We start from the raw sequence: 24,325 nt of genomic DNA on the forward strand, positions 1-24,325 counted from the left end.
AGAAATACTGACCTTATTTTAAAAAATCCTTATTAAAAATTAACATTTAGATTAGATTTATATTTTACTCACACCTACCGAGGGACCCGGTGTAGACTAGCCCATACTTTCTCGTCAGTAGTTCTACAACATCGTTCCACGGGAAAGATATTACCGACATTTTATTCACAGATATTTTTTTATATATTACTTTTATTAATCGATCCACTTTTTCTATCTGTAGTGTTTTAAGATAAGTTGTCTATGTAGTAATGTCAATAAAAATATCCTATATGGCAACATATTTAGCAACGGAAGCCGCCATTTATGTGACGTCATGGGCGGAGTTTAGTTGAAGATCGAATTCGGATTCGGTTGGCGGGTGCGGCCATCTTGGTGAATAAGTGACCTGGCGATTTGGATTTAGTTAGTGAAAAATCAGTTGTAATCCACAATGTCCGAAAGGGAAGATAATGTGTACAAAGCTAAATTGGCCGAACAGGCCGAGCGCTACGATGGTGAGTATTTATTTTCGTGTACGCTTTAAATGCAAGAACATAAATTCTATCCTATTTTTGCCGACAGTTGAAAGATGATTTAGAAATTGTTTCTGTAAAATTTACTTCAACGTGCTGATTTGCGGTAAAGCTCTAATTTTTCAATTGAAAACGCTAATCTTACATTCAATTATCTATATAAAACGAGTGAACTTCAAATCAGTCGTTTGGGTTAGGCTTGGTCAACGATCGATGCGTCATCCGCCGGTGGGATGCCCTTTATTAGGTTTTATGCTATACCTTAGTATAACGTGTCTATTGCGTCTTAAAGCCTTATCTTAATATGAATCAATGGCAAATCGTCCTTAGGTTTAATAAGCGAAGTCAATCAGAGAAATCGATGAAATAAAAAGTTGACTTTTTTCTCAAAGCTCAGAGTCGATCGATGTCATCGAGCTCAGTGAAGCATATCGTACCTTGGAGATTAATAGATGAGATCTTGGAATGTTCTAGATAAGAGGGCTAATGGCGAAAGGTCGCCAACCCGTGGCCGGGTTTCGCCTATTGTTGCAGATAGTGCAGTTGTAAAAGTCGTCGATGATTACTCTTGAGATAAAAAAGTCATGTCTGTCTTACGAAGTTATTTTAAATAAAACATTTTCTGTTAAAATTATGATAATGAATGGTGTAAGTTTCCCCATACACCTAAGTATTGTGTCTGTGACAAATTCATGTTTCGAATAGATCAGTGTCAAATGTGGTATAATGTAATTCTATACCTAGGTCAGTTACAATCTTTTTACTAGATTGCGTTAGTGGAGGTGTGATTAACAATCAAATTAACTTATATTATACTTAATTGATTTAGGATTAGGTCATTAACGCAGAGATAACCCTGGAGACAAATTTATCTGTGTAGAAAGCTGACATTATTAGTGATATTGTATAGAAAACTTATTTTTTATATATAGTACATTACATTACATTTTCATTATGTAAGATAACATTACAGACCTATCGGGGATGATATTGTTTTTATTAAAGATTATTTTAATATTACTTTAAATTTCTACATTGTATGTAAGTGCTTTGACTGGCTTGAAACATTTCAGAAATGGTTGATGCTATGAAGAATGTGGCTTCCCGCAATGTATCAGACAATGAACTCACAGTTGAAGAGAGGAATCTCCTCTCTGTTGCATACAAGAATGTCATAGGTGCCCGCCGAGCATCCTGGAGAATAATTTCTTCCATTGAACAGAAGGAAGAAACTAAAGTAAGTTCTACTAATATTATTTTAATAACAAATTAATCTATTAAAATGTTTACTAGGAAACTAAATGTCAATTGTAAAATCTTAAAACTCTTAAGCTGCAGCAGTCTTGGGCATGAGTTAAAAGATTCACTATACTAGACATTAAAATTCCCATTGTACTAGAGGGAATTAACCTTTATCTAATTATGCTGAATGTTAAACGGTCTGATGTATGAAAGTATATTAATTCATCTGGGATATGTGAATTCCTCCCGAGACAATGTTGCCTTGCTTTGTTTACATAATTCATTGTCTTCCTCTATTAAATATTAAAATCATAAGCAGTCATAATAATATATTATTTTTGATTGAATTTTATAATGAACTATGTATAACTTATCTTGTACTGTTACAATATTTGAACACATCTTTAAATATTGATATAAAAATTAAACAAAACTGAAGCTTCTCAAACTATTTCATATTTTAGAAGTGGGAATATATTATATATTTTTTTTTAAATAAAGTGTAGTATTAGTTACTTGAATTAACAGAATTCTTTTTAAATCCTGCAAATTCCTTTTAAACCTAATCTTAAAAAAATAAGATTTTGTCACTAAAATGAGATGCAAATTGATGATGCTGTTAGATTTATGCACATTCGTAAATTAAGTATGAGTGTCCTACAGCCAAGTTCCAGGAGGAATTACTTACTCCTGTAATAATAATGATGGTGTAACAATTTTAAAGTTCCTCAGTCTTGACTTGAGTGATGAGTCACAGTTGGGCACTTTTACAAGTGACTAAGCATAATTGTGAGAGATCTCAGGCCATCTATCACCTTATTTCTATGGCATGAATGCAATCCTTAAAAACCTTTATGAGAAACTCTCAAATACTAAAACTATTATTTGGCACTTTTCACTATTGAAACTACCACAAGTTGGCCTTGTATTTAAACTAATATCCTTTTGAAGTACAAGTACTTATACTGTACTTATAACTTAGTTATATTGGTCAGTTATTGATATTTAGATAAGTATTTTGTTTAGTAAATCTATGTATATTTATTTTTTAATGTTTCATGTTTTTGGTCGAACATTTTGACAGAAACGAATATGAAAATAAAGTTACTTGTAATTATTGACAGTATGTCATGTTAAATTTAATCACGTTTTGCTCCTTAGTATTAATTACAACTGATTCCGGAGTAGTTCTAGCAGTTTAAGTAATTAATTTTTGTTTTAGTTTTTAAATAAACTAATGTTTCTTTATGGTAAAGTTAGCTATCTACTGAATTTAGGTTACTGGTACTTTATGCACAAAAATGTATAATACTGCCCTTCTGAATGAATTAGTGGTTACAGAATTAGTCAAGACCACCAAAATCACTCAAATTAAATGTTAATTAAATTATTTTTCACAATTAAGTCTTCAAAACTCAAACTCTATAAGTAGATGATATGAAAAGTGTGTACTTTAACATCAATATCAATTTTACAAACGTTATTATATGGGCGTGTCCAATTATCGATTATTATAAGACGTAAGAGTTCATTCATAATGCCGTCCAAATTCACAAGTACAGCTATGAGCCATACAAGTAGAACCCACAGCTTATCGATTATAGCCTTTGTTTTCATAATGTGGGTGTAACATGCCTACACGTTACGTCATTGTAGTGACACTTTGTAGTAACTGTTGCTTATATTAAAACTAACTAAACGGTCAAGGAAAGTAAAAACTCTTCTAAACAGTTTTATGTCAAAAGAAAATAAGTAGTGAGTGAATCGTTTATTGGAATTACGTGCCGCACCCCTTCAGTAGTATGCCGAATGGGCACATTGTAACGGTGACTGAAAGCCAAAACTGTATCCATGAATACATAATGCTGTGAAGTGACCCACTTACCCTAATTAGTAAACTGTGATTATGCGAGGGAACAGACGAAACGATTTCTTTTCGAATTAAGCAGGTACTTAAACTTTCATTGACGTAGTTATTATAATTTAATATATGACGCTGTCGAATACTTCTCTAAACTAATTTTAATCTCTAGCTTTCTCTAGATTATATTCTAAATTTAATTTTTTCCGTCTTATATATAATATAAAGAAGTATGTAAAAAAATAACCTAATTATGTATATTTAAACCATAGAAATAAGGAATCGGAACTTTTAATTATATTTTAATGTAAACTGTACCACGAACATTTCTTTCGGGGTTGTGCTACGCTAAGCAAACGAGGAATTGTACACTTGCATAAAGGCCGCCCCACAAACGTCCATGACTCGTCGAGCGGGCAGACAAAGGCTATACGGACTTAATACGTGTTTCAGGGCGCAGAGGACAAGCTAAACATGATCCGCGCCTACCGCAGTCAGGTGGAGAAAGAGCTGCGTGACATCTGTGCCGACATCCTCAGCGTCCTCGACAAGCACCTAATACCCAGCTCGCAGACCGGCGAGTCGAAGGTCTTCTATTACAAAATGAAGGTAAAACAAAGAATTTCTTTTATGATAAAATCTACGTGGAAGTAACCAAAGAAGTGGGGAAATAATTATATATTTTTATTAATTATTAAATGCACACTAACAGGTAAGAACGTTTTCTTGTTGTGATTGTGTAGTATTGTTATGTATTGAGTAATTATAAATTTACGTAGCAAATCAATGTTATCTGCCTTGGTGACAATCGCGATAACAACCAAGCTTGTGGTTGCGATATTTTGATATTGATGAGTCATCTTCTGTAATTTTTGGTAAATTATCTTATATCATAGCGGAAACTATCGTATCCAACCCAAAATAAGCATTGAAAGAAAATCCCATGAAAGCAATATTCCTGATTATAGAGAAATTAATAACCATTTCGTTTTCGCATAACTTAATTTATTCAATTTGCGTACCGTTTCTCTCGCAAATCTTATTTTGCGGTAGAATGTAATTCGTACGCGTGTCGAAGATTTCTTTGTAGCTTTTGCGGTGGTTCATTTTAAAAGCATTCGGAATCTTTAATAAACACGATTACGGAAAAACTATATCTATTTCCAAAGTACATTATTATATACAAAACAAAAATTAAAGCTTTACCAGACCGGAACAGTTATTTACGTGCATATAAAAATATTAATAAATCTCGGACTAAACTATGCCCTGCTTCCCTTTTGTACCTTCTCGTAAATTTAGTTACCTAAAAACAAACACAAGACTATGTTGAATAATTACGATATGCAGACGGCAGTAATCATAATTGTTATATTACTACTGGTATAGGGGCACATATCACGGTTTTAAATGGGCCATAGTATCGTATCGTAACTGAAACTGGAATGATCAATATTACGCTCAAGAATCTTGGCACTCACCCCGCTTACGTAATGCTGGAACTGAGCTACCGTTAAATTACTACGAAAATTATTTTTACGACCGACTCACGCGAATACTACCGCTCGTTGTGCAGAAAGGTGATTAAACGTTGCTTTTATTTCTTGATCTTATCGTCACGTAAGCTTTATTAAATAGATGGTCAGTGAAATGTAATTTTATTAAGTAAATTATTGTTTTGTTTAAATAATTAAACGCCGTGATAAATATTAATTTTTTATTGCCGAATAAACAAGCGTCTAAAAAAAAAATCTTAGTGGGCAATACGTTAAAGTGTGTTTAATTTTGCTTCTCTGGGTATATTTTTAAGGGGGTTTTATGTTGCAGGGCGACTACCACCGGTACCTGGCCGAGTTCGCAACGGGCAATGACCGCAAGGAGGCGGCGGAGAACTCACTGGTGGCATACAAGGCGGCCTCCGACATTGCCATGACCGAGCTGCCACCCACACACCCCATTCGTCTCGGTCTAGCGCTCAACTTCTCGGTGAGTCTCCATTCGCGACTTCCTGATGGTGTATAAAAGCTTTCTCTTATTTGGACATTTTACGTACAAACCATGTCATTACAGTTAAGTTATCCACTATGTGGGCAATAAATAAAGCAACTGCTAATTTATAACCTGGTCTAGACGGCTATCTAATAACAACTTAATTATTAGCAGACAACAAAATGATAATGATAAAATAAGATGTTCAACGAATTTATGATATTAAACTAACAATTTACAGTCAAAATCTGTTATATGTAATATATTGAATGTGTGATTAATATTCTCTACATTTTATTTGTTTTACATGAAAATTTAAATAAAAAGGTATTACATATATATAATTATCATATTTCTGCATCAACATAATCTGTTATTTTAGTACGTACGCACTTTGTAGTTCACGCTGAATTTAATTAAAGTTTTGTCATAATTTATTCAAAAGAACAAATCAATTTTCGTAATAAATTGATAGCATGATGCAACGATGGTGAGACCATCGTTTAATGTTGGCACTGTAAATTGTTCTTCAGTCTCTTCCTGTTCGCTATTTTCCTCTTGAACTTCTCACACAATATTCTTCCGTAGCTGGTGCACAAATTGAGCAATAGAGTTTTCCACATCAATAAACTTTCTGCTTTAGTAGTGGAGAAGGCAGGTCTTAAATTTTGGGGTAATTGAGCCAAAGAAATATTGTTCTCTTCATCAGTCACATTATCTGAGGATATTGTTGAGAGGTGTTTGAAACCTGTACATCTATAGCGGAAACATATTCCCATGCTTCTGATAAACCGTAAAGCTTTTCCGGACGTAACTGTAAAGTTTTTGAATTAACTTTAACAGTTGCCCTCTTCTATAATGAGATTTTAAACATCTTATTACACCTTGGTATGGACCAAGTTTTTGTCCAGATGTAACATTTACTGGTAAAAACACAAGTTTAGTTCACTTCAAATTAGTAACAGCCAGATAAGCGGCACAGTTATCGACTAAAGTAGAGTTTTCTTATTGTGTTCTTTTAATTCAGCTTCGAAGTTTCGCAACCATCTTTCAGAAATTTCCGATGTCATCCATATTATCATATTGTTTTCAAACGTTACCGTGAGCGTATGTTTTTAAAACATCTTGGTTTCTTAGATTTCCCTATAACTAAAAGCTTCTTTTTACAGTATCCTGTCATATTTGCTGCAACCACGATCGTCAGCGTCGTCTTAGATAATTTCCGCCAGACCAATTCTCTCCTTTAAACATTAAAGTCCTGTCTGGTGTCATATTATAAAAGAAAACAAAAAGTCCGGTTTCGTTAGCTTTAAAATTGTCATCTGGTCCGTAATTTAAGTATAACGCAGGTCACTTTTGCGACATCCATTCTTCAACTACACCACTGTCAACACTGGTAGATTCACCACTCATTTTCCCGCCGACGCTAGCACGGCTAGCCCGGAAACGTTGACTCTAACTGGACGTGCAAACGAAATCTTCACCAACGCTTAGCAAAAGTTGCTTTTTGATAAGAAATGGTCATTATTGGTCCTTTGATATTTAAACCACTTTATCAGAAGCGGCTTCCTCAATCTTCGTTCTTTTACCTTCTTGCTCGTTTCATTTTCATTAATTTGTTCTCAAAAAGTGTTTGAGTTTTTTCTCTCTCTTTCCAAATGGTTGAAATTGTCGAGTGTGATACACCATATTCCGCGGCCAAGTCTTTGATGGGATTTCCACTCGCACTCTACATTGATGTAATATGAGAATTTTCTTCTATAGTAATTTGTTTTTTTTTCATTGCGACGTTAAAAGTTTAACGAATGACTCAACAATATGTTTTGGTGGTCTTGTGTTCACATAAGTAAACCGATTCAAGAGTAGGGCTTCGATTATACTGCATTCACGTGTTGACGTGTACCTATTTTGTTTCTGAGAAATACAATAGACCCTTAACTCGAGTCGTTTTTGTTTACTTAGTCTGCCAGATGTGGAAAAGGGATACTGCCCTCACCTATTCAAATGTTTACAATACGGTCGTTCCAACAGATATAATTGTCCGAAAATATCAGTTAAATGTAGTCTCTCATATGTTGTGATAAGCTATGTCGTAAAAGTGGTGATTTTTAAAAGGCGGTCTAATAGAATTCACCCTTTGATTTTGGTCATTATAACCGGTATGTTGTTCTAAACGATGTCGTCGTAAACGGTTTTGACTGTTAAATGTCATGTCTCGTTGAGATAGATATTTTAAATAATCAGCGCTTCACGCGATTTTGTCATTGACGACTGAAAATAATGATAAACAGTGATTGAGATATGAGAAAAGTCTGCATTCTTGGGCCGACGGCCAAATGCGTTACTTGGAGACATTGGACATTAAAATAACTTATAGGGTTCATAAATGACCAATACTGATGATAGTTCTAAAATTGAATTTGCAAGTATTATTCATATATGAATTTCGACTATAACATAACTAAAAAGTTCGCTAAAGTGAGGGTGGTGATCGGTTATTATTATGTATAAAGGTCACTTCTAGCAGATTCTAAGTTATTGAGAGCCGTACGGCAAACCTAACAGACTTCCGTCATATGTTGATTGATCGATAGACTTCATTTTAACTTCGTATCGTGCTCCTAGGTGTTCTACTACGAGATCCTAAACAGCCCGGACCGCGCGTGTCGGTTGGCCAAGGCCGCCTTCGACGACGCCATCGCCGAGTTAGACACTCTGTCGGAGGAGAGCTACAAGGACTCGACGCTCATCATGCAGTTGCTGCGGGACAACCTCACCCTTTGGACCTCCGACATGCAGGGCGACGGCGAGTCCGGTACGTATGCTTTACCAAGAAAAATGTAAGAGACTCGATGACTGAATTTCTCCTTTCCGCTAACCGAGTGTCGTACTTGTGCAGGTGAAGCGGAACAGAAAGAGCCCGCGCAGGACGTGGAGGACCAAGACGTGTCGTAATGCCGTTCGCGGCGCGTTTAATTTATATAAAAACATTACTATAGTCTCGTCTCGTTAAGATCCCTTCGACGACACCACCCACTAACAAACAGACAAACATTGGCAGCCATCAAAACTATATTGTTATCGTATAAACGTGTACTCGATATATTAATAATGGAACGTTTGTTTCGCGTATAAAATTTTAAACAGTACTTTGGTATTGCATTTTAATGTATGTTGCTAAGAATGTATTTTCTTAACGTTAAAATTGATCTCTACCGTTGAAAGTTAGCTTCCCCCTTCCCCCTCTCCCGCTCCTATTAGCGTTCGTTAGTGACTCTCGTACCGCCTGGGATCTTATAACTTCATAGTGGTCGCTATCTTCACATCCGTGGCTACTCTCTAAGAACTGTAAATTTTCTAAGTATTTTATACCGTGTGTAAAATTAATGTATTAAAAGCTGTTGAATCTTATAACGAACACTAAAGCGGCAGAATCGATCGATGCGTTTCGGCGAATAGTGGTTTGTATGTTATCACGCGAAGGTAATAATAACGTTGTATCGTCCGTCTGGTTCGGTTTGCACAAATAGTCGTTACGTCAAGTGTCCGGGACTTCCCCGCATTACAAACGTTTGGAGTATTCACACTTGCATCGCTTTAATTACTTACGAGTATTGTGATAGAGATTTGTATATTTAATTTATTTTATAATTTCGCATATTTCTCGAGAATATCATTGTGTAGCGCTATTCATGTTATCTGTACGATTTTACAGGACGAAAGAACGGTAGTTGTAAAGTTGTGCTAGGTTTAAGGTTAGCACTTGGTGAATAATTTATTTGCGAGCTAGAGTCAGATACATTCCATCTCGTATGCGCTAGCGCAGCCGCGTGCCGTGCCGAGTGCGCGCCCGAGTAAGATATTAGCGTTATTTTATTTGAATTTGTAATATTGCATATATTTTTGTTATTTTATCCACAAAAAATACTGATGCAATTAATTAGCCTTAGTGTTATGCAATATTGATTTATGTCCTACCAACTACTGAAAATTTATTGTAAATGACAGTGTAAATCTAATAATAAAATTCAAAAGTCCACATTGTTGTTTCATTATGGCCTCCCTTAACCTTCCTCCTGACGCGATTCTGTAAGTATACGATTAAATATGTCGAAACTGCAAGTCGAGACTGAAATTTATGAACTTAAAATGTCCTTAAATTAACGGGCGACTGTCGAACACAAAATTATCTTCACATATTTGATTGTAAAATAATATTTTCTTGATGTTCAAGGGCCAACTCTTAGAAACGTTTTCCTCGAATCCTACTGCATCCATCAAAAACTGATATATATATATATATTATTATTAAGTAAAAGAAATATGGTTCAAACAGATGGTTAAAAGCGAGATTGAAAACAAAATATGTTATTACTTATTAAAGTTATTTAACCGCCATCTATTGGCTTAGGTATAGGCGTATACTTGAATGTAGAGGAAGTAAGCTTAAATGAGTAATAGAAATTTAGACGAATTAATTTATCCAACCGTTTTACCGTTGTTTTAAGATGTAGATTAATATTAAGGAGGACAAAGGACGTACCTTCCAATAAAATAAGCCCATAAAGTGCAAAATCGTATAAGATAGTCATTAACTTAAACATAACGAAAGTAACAAACAATCATAATCATTACCAAATTATATTAGGGATACGATGTGGACAAGTAGCGCTTGTAAAGTAGAATTTTGAAAGAGGGTAGAACAAGAGCAAGCTAATCTAATATTTAAAAGTAAGAGATTGATAAATGAATTTATATTGAGATAATATTATATATTTATAATAAGGTAACGATGGATCCATTGGTTAACTGTAGGTTGCATAGCTGCGGAACACCTTATCGAACAGGAAGGTCCTCGCTCACACTATCCAATTATGTATAAAATTTAATAAATTTTTATCCTAATTCTACATCAACAAAATCGCGGGCATCGGCTATACATAAATTAAATTAACGAGATATGTCCCTGACCGCTTCTAATCTCAGCGACAGCGGTAGTCGAGAGCTTGAAGACGCGGCTTTGTGGGTTCATACGTTTGCTTTTATATTCAAGGCGCACGGTCGTCGTTATCTCTCGTTTTGAGTTCTCCACGTAACCTGCATAGCGGTGGTTAACACTGGCTTTCAGGGCGTATGAGATTTCATTAAATATAAGCGTGAGCGTTCACGCATAAGCGTGAAAATGAAACAAACAATCATGATGACCCCGAAGGTCATTAATTTTTACGTATTAAATATTGTCTTTGCTTTAATAATAATTATTTATTGCAAGAACACATACAATACGGTACAATAAGGTGGTACAATAGTAAGTTCGCATATTCTGCCACATACAATGGCGCGCAAATTTGTCTTTAAAGGAGTTTTACATTATTAGTCATATGAATTGGTAAATTCTTGTATTACCTATTTGTATCGTACATATCATACCGTTTACGCGAGTAACACATTAAAATAATTATATTAAACAGCTATAAACTGGAATTTCTAACTTAAAATGTAAGAATAAGTTTTTAAAAATAATGAACGGGCTATTTAAATTTAAAGACACCAAAATTTCTAGTGGTTGGATGGTTAAAAACTTCTGAGATCCGATTGTAAATACATGTACATAATTTCAAACTCCAGTTAAAACATTCTTACCAACAACTTTTGCATATAATTACAGTAATCACTCCTTTAACACGGTAGATTGGTTCCGCGTTGTAGGAGTATTCTCGCTTGTATGACCCCATATAACGCGTAATATACAAATGTTACATCGTTTAACTTTTCTCGTTAAAGAGGATTTAAATCGAATATTAAGAAAAAACTATGTTATGAACTAAATCATTATAAATGTCACAGTACAGAAAAATCCGCGCATTATATGAGGGAATACCTGTGGTATACGAGACTGATCTCGTAATATGAAATATCAACTTTGCAGCAATAGATGGCGTTACAATGGCAATATTCAACTAGACCCTAATCATATAAATAGTTATCCGTCAACTTATGACTGATGTCTTTCGCTGAATGATTGTCGAAAGCACTCGAAATGTCAAGTTAAGTAAATTATGCAATCAGTTGGCATATCTACATCCATTTAAGAAGTTATTTTTGGCGAATTTGGCATGGACTATCTGCGTCTTCAATGTAAATTTAAGTTTCATTATTGCATTGGTGCATTTCGTACACTTAGTACGTACCACGAGTATGCAACGTCTCAATACAGGACTTTTCGAAAACAATGAAACTTTTCTCAGTGACATTAACTATTTTTTATTTATAAGACATATACGTACAAAATAAATCATTATTTTACCTTATTTCATAAACAGCTACACCAGACTGGTCTGTATCTATTATCATCGGATGAGATTGTCACTACAGATCAGTCTCTATAAATTGTTAAAGAGGGAAAAAAGACAGAAGGCTGTGTAATATATAACTGTCGACTACAGACCACAGAGAAGCCCGTACACCTATGTTTTAACTTTTAACATAGTACTATTATAAAAATCCAGTGCTGCTTTCCACCATTACACAATATTACAATACCATTATCACAATGCAAGCCGTAGCTCACATAATTTGTACGTTATGCAAAATGAAATCGTTTTATGGAGCATTGGAGCACTTTATAAGCGTTGATTGTACTCGTATAAGTGATTATGAGGTGTCGATTTTGCATTTTAAGGGCTTCGTTTTCTTAACACACGTAAGGTTTGGCTTTTCCATTCGACTCACGTATTTATATTAGAAATGGGTTATAAACAAAAAATGTTGACGACTATCACATACGATAATGAATACTGTCTTAAACAATCCCATTAGAGCTCATCTTTGATACATACCTGATGAGGAGGTGGCCTACATTATGTCTGCATTTCAGGTTAAAATATAAATAATGTGAACATGTTGAATGCTACTGCCCCACTGAACTTGTTTGAACTGAGAATAGACTATAGAGAGTGGAGGGCAGCAATGGCGCAGTCATTCACTCATTTAGTTCATAGGTCATTGACCGAACACTAGTTCCGAAATAAAGGAATTTTTAGAAGGGTTTGAAAGGGTTTTCTTTTAAAAATTAATTGAGATGGTTATAAATTAGAAATCATGACTTGTTAAGACAATATTGCAGTATCATTATAAATGGAATAAAAGCGTTTCCTGCTTATAGATATTTTTAACTAATTTTAATAAAACTTGTTCAAGAGTATTTTTTTTATACAGAACTGTACGTTTGCTGCAATGTCACCAGTCACAAATATAATAAGTCAATAGAAATACGAATCAACTTTTCATAAACGAAACAGTCAATCACGCAGAATATCGTCATTGTATTGCCTTACTTACTCCATACAAATTCAACTCGTAAAAGCTCTACCAGCCCTCAATCCGTACGTCTATAATTAATTGGGGTTAATTAGCAAAAAACTAACGTGAGCATTAATCACTAACTGTTACTTCATTCTTGCTAAGTAATTAAAAATGACGAACTATGACTGAATTCAGCTCGACCCAAATTCAGGGTTGCTGCGCTTCAAGATTTATTTATTCACGACATCTATTCATAGGAGTGGCAACACCAGCGATCGTTGAAGCACTGGAGTGGCTCAATTGACATTGAGTTACATTTCAGGAATCCGTTTATATAAATATGGAATGTATACGAGTTTAAGCAAACTTCAATGTTTTCTTTGTAAAATACAATATTTATTGCGTTTCATAAGTAAAGCTTACACAAATTTTAAGATAGTAAGTGTATTATCTATTTCATAATTTCCAGTTATAGCTTAGAGGATTATTAAGCTTTTGGTATAATAAATATCACAATTTTATAGTACTCAAAATCCCGCTTTGCGTTTACTGTTTGATGAAAGTACTAACACTCGCCACACGTCTGCCCAGCTGACGGCTAAAAGTTTGCGGTCCTCATCAAAGTGCCATTCTGGAACACGAAGTAGTGAATGGAAAACTTGGGACCTAAACTTTATGCAAATTTTCGTGTAAACTTAGATTTGTGTTTTGTATTTTTCTCGCTGGCATTCTTAACATTTTGTTTATTAAGATCTCGTAGGAAAACAAAATTTAAAATCTTTAACTGTGCTTGTGTGGGTTTGTGAAGATGGTTCGAGGTCAGTCAATCCAAAAAAATGAAACATCAGCAGTACTAATGAAATCCTTAGATCCAGTAATGAGAATCTGTTTTAAGATAATTAAACTCTGTTTGTAATGATAGTATAAGAATAATCATTATGGATTGTCTATTTCTATCGACAATTTCCAAATAGTGAGCAGCCTTAAGGGATTAAGCGTTGAGGAGTCACACGCTGAAGCCGCTAGCCCTACACTATTCTTTATGGATGAAAATAGATAAATTTAAAACAATACAATAAAAATGTATTGCATACAGTAAACATAGTTAGCATTACTTTGATATTTGAGTTAGTTCTTATTGTGCTCATACGCAAATTGAAACAGCGGAGTTCCGTATAGTTAAATATTTGTACTCTGAATGCAATTGAGGTTGCATTGTTTCCGTTTCATATGCAACATTATTTAAATATGAATGATATTTATGGCTACCTGTATGTTCGTGTAATGGCGTGTATGTTAAGGGCTGTAAAAATGATCATTTTGACAATGAGCAATAAATATTTTATTCAGATTTTATAGTCTGTGTAACGATCTAATTTCAACGATAACGTTAGTATTCCAGGTCCTAGGCAAAACGAAAGGTATTATTTTCAGAGAATTAGCGTCAAGTATGGAACAAAGCACTATTAAATACATCTAATAATTGATTAAAGAAATATCGAAAATTTATAAGACCTATAAATTTTAAGGACCAGCCACTAGATGGCGCTGCAACATAGGATGTTTTCTCACATTTCCCGCATAAAGCACCTACGTCGAAGTAATTAGTATGTGAAAGTTTGTACTGTAAGTTCTTAAGTAAGAGGCAACGTGTGCAAATACGCTAAACTATATAAAATTACAAACTTACATAAGAGAATTTTTGCATCTAATTAGATTTTTTTTGTATCTCGACTTTAAATCATAGTTGTGAGTGGTTAAGAATTAACAGTACCTACTAACCATAACAGTTTAATATAACCGTATAGCTGAAGAGATTTTCGTATTGCGATTACATTCAATTATTATATTAATGTTAGAAAGGCTAAGCTACTTTGAGGTTTGCAAGCTGTTATGAAAAACACCAAACTGATTATACGTTTAGGGGGTTATGAACTCTCAAAACTCTTTAATACCTTATACAAATTGCTAAATATCGTAACGTCTTACTGGACATTAACACTGTTGTCCCGTATTCAGTCCCAAGGTTTAAAATCAGCAGACTTTTCCAAATTCCCTCTGCAAAAAGTATTCAACAATATGCGGAGCTGGATATATTCGGTAGTGGGCTGATCAATTTTAAAGATAGCATTGTTAAGTGCCAATCTCATACCTATTCTACTGTTTTGCTGGTATTTTTTTTGGTTTAGAAAAAAATACTATTATTTTTATGTTTAAATATTTTTATTGTATTACTCAAAATTGTACAATAAACGCTTTCAACTGTTAGACAATTATACCTAACAGCAATATGCAGTCTTTTTTGAAGACACCCGACACACCTCATCAAACACAACGCAAACCTATATATAAGCAACCAAAAAAACGCACTTACGCCGAACGCTTTTTCTCCTTCCGAGGCCCATTATCTTCAACCACTTCCTTAAAAATAAAATGATTACTAAAATTTCATCACTTACATACACACACTTACTAACATTTTCAAATAATATCCTATCAATCTGTACTATGCTGATACAGAAAATATTCTTACTGTGTAAAAATAGTTTAAATTTGTGTTATGTAGATATCATAAAGATAAAAACAGTTTATATGTGAAAAGGAAGAGACTGGCTGCCCACAACACAGGGAATTCTAGTGTGGGGGCCAGTGCTCTTTACATTACCTAAATATCCTGTATATTGTGTATAATAAAGTTATTTTTCTTTTGTTCGTTCTTTATGTTTACCAAAATTTTCATAATTTTTAGTAAAGATAGCTTGAAACATAAACTTTAAATATAGTATTATGTATGATGCGGTAAACATGAATAAATAAATATGAGTAGAGGGAGTATTCACCCTTATCCGCATTTTATGTAAACTTATATTTGTATCAAGATATATAGTTACATATACTAATATTATAGAGATAATTATACATTTCTCTCGGTGATTATTTGTTTAAGAAAACAAGAACAGAAATACATAGGTACATGTCGGCAAGGATAATGTATGTATTTTTGTAAATTAACAAATGTTGATCCATAAATATAATTTTGCCTGATAGTCAGATATCCAGGAAAGGGAACAAAACCCCGGAAGTATTATGCTTACACATTGTCTGAGGGTCACGAGGATCTCTCAAGGTCTTTGGCACAATGACATGCATATTGGTGATTGATGTACCACGCTGTACTACGCACGTATAATCCACGCGCATTTCAAGAAGTTCGAACTACATGGTATTTACTCTTCACCCAGTTTAAGGACCTAACTGACTGTACTGCACTGTTCATAACATAGGACTAGTACAGACACCTTTGTGGTCACCATTTTCACAAAATTGAATACTCAGCGGTAGGTAAGCGTAATTCACAATACGATAATTATTGTTGACTGAAATAAAAAAAAGTTCAAACAAACGGTCTCCAAACAGTAGAAGTTAAGTGAAAATTCAATAGTTGGGAAATATGCAACTTTCCTTGATTAGAACTTGGTTTTGTACGTATACAACGTAGGGTACGTATCTTGATTGTAATTTAAAAAAGTTGTTTCAATTAGAAATATCATAATCAGAAAATAACTCTTTTATGTCCCAACACCGCGGGAGAAACAGCAATGACTATTAATTTTGTTCCCAATCCTACAGTAATAACAGAATGTAAAAGAAATTTTTCTGCTTAATCACGACTGAAGAATGGCTAATGATAGCTATTAGCTGTTTCTCTTAAAACGAGAAAATTGTTGCTGGTGTTTGCAATATCCTGTACGTTCTACGTCGAGTAAAACGAGGAACAACTTAGAATTATTGTGTGAGACCTTGAGTAATTTCAGGCATATTTTTTACAAATGATTTAAATGAAAATTAATGCAGCATTTAAGATAACAGTAATATTTCGAGGCATTAATTATTCTGTATCAATCCGCTGAAATATGTAATAAGTATATAAAAAATGTACTTAGTGTACAAATGTATAATGTAATTAACACTGTCATGTTTTCCTTACAATAAATTCGTTTGAAGAAAATTAGTACACTTTTTTAAGATCGAACTTTTGGTTCTATTTTATGCTGGTTTCGTAATGGAAATCCTTCACTGTTATACTGGTTGATAACACACAAATAAATATATTGAATTACACGTCCGGGGATTAAAATACACACGTTTTCAGCCTTGAAAATATTTGATATAATAAGTAAATAATGGAGGCTGTGTTCCGCTTATTATTAATCTTGCTCAATCTTACAGAAAACCCATACAGCTTCCATTGATTGAGTAGTGACGTCTTAATTTAAAGTGTCTATAGTGGGTTAATTTGAGGGCAGATGATTTCAAAGGGCAATAGGGTAGATGTAAATGCGCGCGCATGCACACCTCGTGCAACGTAGACCAGTACTGGAAGTCAGTATTCATTAAGATACTGGTCAGGACGTACGTCTGTTCTTGATTCAATATTTCACGCGCGTTTCTGTGAATGAATATTTAAATAAAACACAATAAGTGTATTTATAATGTGAGGCTGCGTGTTAATTTTTTATGTGATGAATTGTGCCGAATTTGTGATGTGATTACATTTTGACCGCACTTGTAAGTAAAGTTTTCTTTACTTTTAGTACTACTTAAAAAAGAACAATATTTCAAAGTACACAGCTACACTACGTTACGTTGTTATGTGTTAGCATCGTAATTAAATACAACGCACACGTAATATTATTTGTCTTTTTCAAAATTTTTGTATAAGTGTACTATTAATAATTATTTATTATAAACCGTCAATGCTAATAATAAAAGAAGCGAAGTTGCTTGGCTGGCTTTGTGGAGAAAGAAAGGTAAGCTACGGTACTTTAGGCTATATAATTAATAATTACTCGGATATAAATGTAATTAACTTTGTCAGCAAGGGTAAAATTTGATATATAACGACTTTAAATAATATAATATGTTAAAGTATATAGTATTATTATAAAATACTTATGTCACAAACATCGTTCTAGTAAATTCCAGCAACTCATTGCGTTTTGTAGCTACAATTTTCAATGGACTTCCATATTATTTATTATTATATAGTTATTTGTCAATATCAAACTTGTCAAAATCAAAAATGTGAGTATCTTAAATCTTGGGTATCATGTATATTAATAAAACCATTTATTCAGATCAGTCAGGTATGACATGACTTTCTTGTTTTTATTTAACTAGGTAGCTAGAAAAAACGCAAAATATTTCCAAGAAAAGAGCTGCTATAAAACTTTAATGAAATATAGATATTTATTTTTTACAATACAAAACCATTACTGACTCCCATTAATTTCTATACAGTTTTCATTATTATTTCAATGAGGTTGTTTTTGTTAATAATTTTATTTATTTTTCGCTTTGTAATCCTCGTTTATAATTTAAAAGAAAAAGAGAGTTTAGTAACCAGTGTTTCATAAAAACAATTAGTATTATTTACATAGGAACATTTAAAGTTATTTACAACTAAATTCAACGTCAATTTTCAATAATTTTAGATGAAACTTGATTTTGTTAATGAAAAATGCAATGTATTCGTTTCATGTTAATTTAAGTGTCTTTTCACGGTAATTAAAACATAGTCAATTTTATCAACATTTAATTTATCTGTAAAGGATTCGTTTATTCATTTACTCATAATTCAAGTTGTTAATTAATATAATAAGAAAATGAGAAAGATATTGCGCATAGAGAGAAAATTCTTGTGCGTGATGTGATATCATCATTCATGGGTCATTATTTCTTCAGTTATTACTTGGGTACTATTAAATCTCTCTGTCTTTAATCTCGAGCGTTGTGGTCAGCAACAAAGCATCTCTAGCGGACTATCTGTTTCCACCGGTTACTGTTCTGCCTCTCCGCCTCTCTTATACCAGTGTACAGTTTTGAGGACGAAAAGTCTTTCACTCGATCGGTCCATCTGGTTGGTGAACGGCCACGTGATCTTTTGCCTTCTGTGTTATCAACCACGATCAGTTTTTCCAAGTTCTTATCGCCTCTGCGCATTATATGGCTGAAACTATTTAATACCTACCACCTAAAATTCACCCTGGGCTATATGATAATCGGAATGAAGCTACACTATCTATCTTTACATTTTTAAAAAAGTTATCATGTGAGTGAGTTATAAAGTGAAGCAACCATGGCTATACCTAATGATCTAGATAAATTCACGTATCTATGAATGTACCTATAGTAATTTATCGCCGCCTGGGTTCGTATGCGAATTCAGAATGGCTGTTACGTCGGATATAACCATTTGTTATTCATGCTTTATCTGAACGAGTTTGGGAACAATTCAGGATTCAAACTTTTTAACTATCTAAAAGATCTACGTGCGATATTGTAGGAATGCGTAAAAATTATAATTTCTTTTTTAAGAAGATAATGTAATCTGTTTCTCTTATTTTGCATAAAGATCACCAAGTCAAACTCAGGTCATGGTTACTGTCTGGTAAAAATTAATAGCAGTCAGTAGGTTTTGTATTATAAAATATGTGCACATCTATATTTCATCAAGGTTTAAGGTAGCTAATTTCTTGGGAATATTTGGGTATTTTCTAGCTACATACCTAGTTAAATAAAAAAAATAAAGTCACGTCCTGACTGATACCTGACTTACCTGAAGAAATGATTTTATTATACATTATATCCAGTGCCGGGCTTTAATACATTATACCGGCACCTCAGTGACGGCAATTACTGCTAAGAATTGCAATCGCTCTTCCCCATAGCTTCTCCACGTCAACGTGTGAGCACAATCTTTACGACAGACTATCGCAAAGCAACAAGACCTATAGCTGGAAGTTCTCCATTATCTATATATATAAATTTAAGTGGAAAATGTTATACACCCGAAAGACATACAAAACGCTTTCGTTGACTTCATCGCGTCTCGTCTGGCAGACTTCTACAGTAAACGGATAAATAAACATCCATGCAAATGGCAAAATTAAATAGATGCCTAATCATACTTATAAAATAGAACTTTCATTAGCTGAAATAAAGGAAAAACTTAATTTTTATACAAATATCCAATTTCATATAACCAGACCAGGTGACTTTGATATGATATAGAGTTTATTAGAAAATACCGTAAGATTTTGCCAGAGCCATCTGTGGCTCCAGAATAAAATTAGTTAGCACTAATCCTTGCTGATCATCTACGATGTATTATAAGTGTTATTTCATATTTGGTAGACCGATTTGGTTTTAAAGAATAAATGGGTTGGAACTACAATACTCTCGCATCAAGTTCATAACAGCCTACCTAATAAATGTCACAGAAATTTTAATACACCAATTAATTAAGTTCAACCGCCTTCGGTAAAAGCATTCCACAATTCTTCCTACTTACCATTTAATTTAGAAGATTTATTTAAATACTATTAAAGTTTACTTAGCGTGGTTTCGTTCTATTTATTTAACCTAAATACGCTTCGTACTGTTTCAATTTTGCGAGAAAATTTCCTGTTTTTCATCTATAAAGTGAATTTGTTTTTAAAGAAAAGCATGACATGAATATATTTATAGTTAAATTAATATATGTAAATGTGGCTTTAATATAAAAATAATTTAAATTAATATTTAACTGTGATTTAAACAATCATGCAAACGTATGTCTTCAATTTTATACAAATAGAATATTAAATTAATTAGTTTTTAGATTAAACTTTAACACACACATAATATTCACAAACAAAATATTATATTTGTAACCTAGTTCCATTCGCCTTTAAAATTCCTTTTTCGCGCAAAGCTTTGTTGCGCTAAATGAACCATTTGCCGTGTTCAAAATACAGCACATAATTTGTAATCTTGCAAATGTTCTGTCAATATATTGATTTAAAAATAATATGCATTAAATATCAATGGACGATAGAAATTCTTGCAAGTTCTTTATCAAGTTTTTTTTTATCACCGATCTTCTTCCATCACCAGACTGTCCTCATCACACTGTAGCTGAGTATACCTCCACAGAAATGATTGTCCTAATAGTATATTTTAATCACCTATACGACGAACTTCTTCAGACGTTGGTATCCACAATATTTACTTTGACTCTTAAAGTTCGCTTTGCAAAGTGTCAGTGTAAAACTATGTTTATAATTTGTGAGTCAATCGTGGTCTACAAATGATTAATAATTGCAGTCTGAACACATATTTGAAACTATTGCCTTTGTATGCCGTAATACTGCTATTAAAATGTCATCGAATGTGTCGTATTCTTCTCTTTGATTGATAGCTTTTCTCAATGTAAATGTAAATTTAATACCTTAAGAATGGCGTACATTGTCACTGACGGATCGATGTGTCGTCATGATAAAGTATTCTGGCTTAGCGGTCAATGGATATTGAAAGAGCATACGGCTTCGAAGACGAGCTTTGTAAGCTTATGTTTGACATGGAAAACTTATTAAATTTCGCGTTTATATTTTCTAATATATCTTTATTGTCTAATAAACACTTAATAACATATTAGCTGTTTACAAAATCTTTCAGAATGCTATTTCCAAAGTAATCCATTTTAATGGGTTTCTAAACTTTACATAATAAAAAAATATATATAAATCAGTGGCGCTGCAACCTATTTAGGTGTGGACTCAGAATTCTGTATATGTTTTATAATCATTTGTCAATCTAATAGGCAATTAGGTTTCCTTACGATGTTTGCCTTCACCGTTCGACCGAATAATAAATGCGCACATGAAACGAAAGTCCATTGGTGAACAGCCGGATATCGAACCTACGACCTCAGGGATGAGAGTCACATGCTGAAGCCACTAGGCCAACACAGTTATTTTACGTCATTAAAACTCGTTTAATTACATATATATTTAAAAATATTGTCAACAAATCAAACAAAATCTTGCCTAAGTTGTCTGCGAGCTACCTATCATCATAAAGCACGTAATTCTGGACAGTTTGGTCAGGACAGCTCTATAATTTCAAATTCAAAATTTATGCAAAATTGTATTTAGCATGATTGTGATACAGGCATAAATATAGAATGGCCTCCAAGTCATTGACAATACCAAAACGTCTTATTAAGAATTGTATTGATGTTTGTCCGGGCCACACAGACATAATTATAATTTAGTTAATTAAAATTATTAGATTAATTATTTCTTCTGTGCCTGAAATGCACTTGTGTTAACTTTAAAGATTGGTTGAAGCATTGGTACATAGCTGGTCATCGAACAAATGACACATAATTTTTTTTTATTCAGAAGAAGTTTTTGATAATTTTGTATGGATTACCGGAATTGATGGCGTTTTGACATTAACTTTCCCAATTTGACAATTCACCTAAGAAACACATGAGCATAGTTATGAAATATAAGTTTTGTAGAAACCAGTATGCATTAAAAGCAGCAAAGTTTATATTTTTCCACGTAGAAATGCATAATGTAAAATTAATGTACAGGAATTCTATGAACTTTGAATTATTCGCCGACATTCATGAAGCATCATTTTTCATTCATTGTGACTTTTAGAATTGCGACGTTAATCGATACTAGGAACGAAATCTTTGAATTTTATAATTTATATTTTATTTATTACAATGTACCTATGACATTGTAATAATACAATTTTTATATGTTTTTTAATTGTTACACTGAATTTAAAAACATAGACTCATGTTTTACACATTTCTGTCATCAGCTACAGATTGTTAGAACTCTAATAATATACATCATACTGGTGTTTTAACGCCCCAAATTGGTGGTGGTGATTGTACGGCCGGACTAAAGTAAAGTTGACTGACTGTCATGCACCCGATGACTTTGGTGTAGATTAGTGTTTACCAACGTGGGTCCCATGCCCCACAGGGGTCAATTTGATTGTTAAGGATGGCAATTGAAATCAGCCCGATATAACACAACGTGTAGAAAAATCTTTATTTAAATTATTTGGAATTTCAGTTTTATATTATATGGGTTGACTATTTACTTACTGTGTTTCGTTTACAATTTCCTCATGAGTTATTCAAACTTATTCTTTAAGTTTCTTAAGTTAACAATATTTTTTTGATAATAAAAATTATGTATGTTACATAACAATTTTAGAAAAGCATGGCACGAAATAGGTCCTGAAACACTGGTTTAGACCGTAAGGTTATCCTTCTATATGATATGATGCAACTTTTAGTTAACCGTCATAAGAAAAAACGTATTTTTATATTTAAAAGTTCAGATCTTTAAAGATCTAATCTGTTTAATAAAAAAGTAGGCTTATGTGGAATTACACTCGGAATAATTTTAATATGTTTGATAAACAATATTCGATTAGAAGTCATAAGAAAGCAAGTTTCAATACGAAATAGGCTTCGCAGTTATTGCTCGTCGTTGCAAAGTCAATATTGGATTATTAATATGACCTTTAGGTTATGAGTTCATCTTCGTATGCCTTTTGTCTAATATACTAAAAACGCAGAAGGGTTTAATTATCTATCTGTTTTTTTATAGGTCGTGATCGCGGTACTAAATTTGCGTCAATATATATTAGGAATTTACAATCATTGTTTATGGATAATATATGAACTGACGTGACTGAACTAAATAAGTTTGTATATACATTGGAAAAAAAGTTAAACCCACAAAAATACATAGCTGACAAACGAATTAATTGTTGTAGCTTGATGCTACGCAGTAATGTAGTAGTTCTACGAAATTTAATTGTGCCATGAATTTTTCTACCGAATACAAATTCTATTAATATAATAAAAACGCTCTAGTATGTTTAAATTCGAGAGCATTGTTGGTCTAGTGGATTCAAGTCAAGTCAAATTATTAATTTCAAGTAGGCATATTAAAAAGGCTGTTTTGAAAAATTACAAATTAGCGTGCGTGGATGGGCCATGAGGTCGTAGGTTCCATCCCCGGCTGTGCACTGACTATCTTTTTCAATGTATATTTAACACTCGCTCGTACGGTAAAGGAAAACATCGAGAGGAATCTGGCACGCCTTAGAGCCAAATAGTTGACGGTATGCGGAGGCAGATCAGGTGATCTTACCTATAAGACCATATTACCAGACCGAAAAAGGTTGTAGCGCATCTGAATTTTTTATTTAATTTAAATTAGACTTACTTATAACGTATTTAACATGTGAATTACTAGCAAAATGACAATAATATAAACCAATTGTTTGCCTATTTGTTTGTTCTATTTGAGGCAAATAATGAACTCCAATCTCATTGAAACAAAAGAATATTAACACAATAGCTATAACGAATGTAGTAAACATAAAAACAAACATCGGTATAACAATGACATAATTAAACAATAGACATCAGATAAGCACTTTTGATGACTGTCACAAATCCTAGAATTTAGAATCCTACTATTTATAATAAAACAACTTATTTATTTATTATTTTTTATGCCATTCAAGATATACCAAAAACCGTTTT

The 24,325-nt window shown here is 33.2% G+C and overlaps 2 protein-coding genes and 1 long non-coding RNA gene across 4 annotated transcripts in view; 2 read left to right on the forward strand and 1 right to left on the reverse strand.

Annotated features, from left to right (window-relative positions):
- The first annotated feature begins 311 nt into the window (after positions 1-311).
- On the forward strand, positions 312-9,646 carry LOC123709642 (14-3-3 protein epsilon). The gene is made up of 6 exons (XM_045661107.1): positions 312-497; positions 1,589-1,752; positions 4,072-4,227; positions 5,446-5,604; positions 8,233-8,422; positions 8,507-9,646. Exons 1-6 carry the CDS (start codon positions 434-436, stop codon positions 8,560-8,562), a joined length of 789 nt encoding a protein of 262 aa, XP_045517063.1. The 5' UTR covers positions 312-433; the 3' UTR covers positions 8,563-9,646.
- Positions 5,322-12,529, reverse strand: LOC123709643. The gene is made up of 2 exons (XR_006753743.1): positions 12,447-12,529; positions 5,322-5,626 (listed from the first exon to the last, which is right to left on the reverse strand). It is a non-coding gene; the product is annotated as an uncharacterized LOC123709643 (long non-coding RNA).
- A 4,806-nt stretch (positions 12,530-17,335) lies between these two features.
- LOC123709812 (TWiK family of potassium channels protein 18-like) overlaps positions 17,336-24,325 on the forward strand; it is a 44,671-nt gene continuing 37,681 nt past the window's right edge. For both annotated transcript variants that reach the window (XM_045661373.1, XM_045661374.1), the window contains exon 1: positions 17,336-17,481. The gene's annotated coding sequence lies outside the window, so the exon portion shown is untranslated. The remainder of the gene's footprint in view (positions 17,482-24,325) is intronic.

Source organism: Pieris brassicae, chromosome 5 (genome assembly GCF_905147105.1).
Source record: "Pieris brassicae chromosome 5, ilPieBrab1.1, whole genome shotgun sequence".
In the NCBI taxonomy this organism is placed as follows: domain Eukaryota; kingdom Metazoa; phylum Arthropoda; class Insecta; order Lepidoptera; family Pieridae; genus Pieris; species Pieris brassicae.

Excerpts from the sequence above, each read along its gene's own strand:
- LOC123709642 (XM_045661107.1), top strand. The coding sequence starts at position 434 with ATGTCCGAAAGGGAAGATAATGTGTACAAAGCTAAATTGGCCGAACAG. Across the intron at positions 1,753-4,071 it reads AACAGAAGGAAGAAACTAAA|GGCGCAGAGGACAAGCTAAA; the intron begins GTAAGTTCTACT and ends TACGTGTTTCAG. Across the intron at positions 4,228-5,445 it reads TCTTCTATTACAAAATGAAG|GGCGACTACCACCGGTACCT; the intron begins GTAAAACAAAGA and ends TTTATGTTGCAG.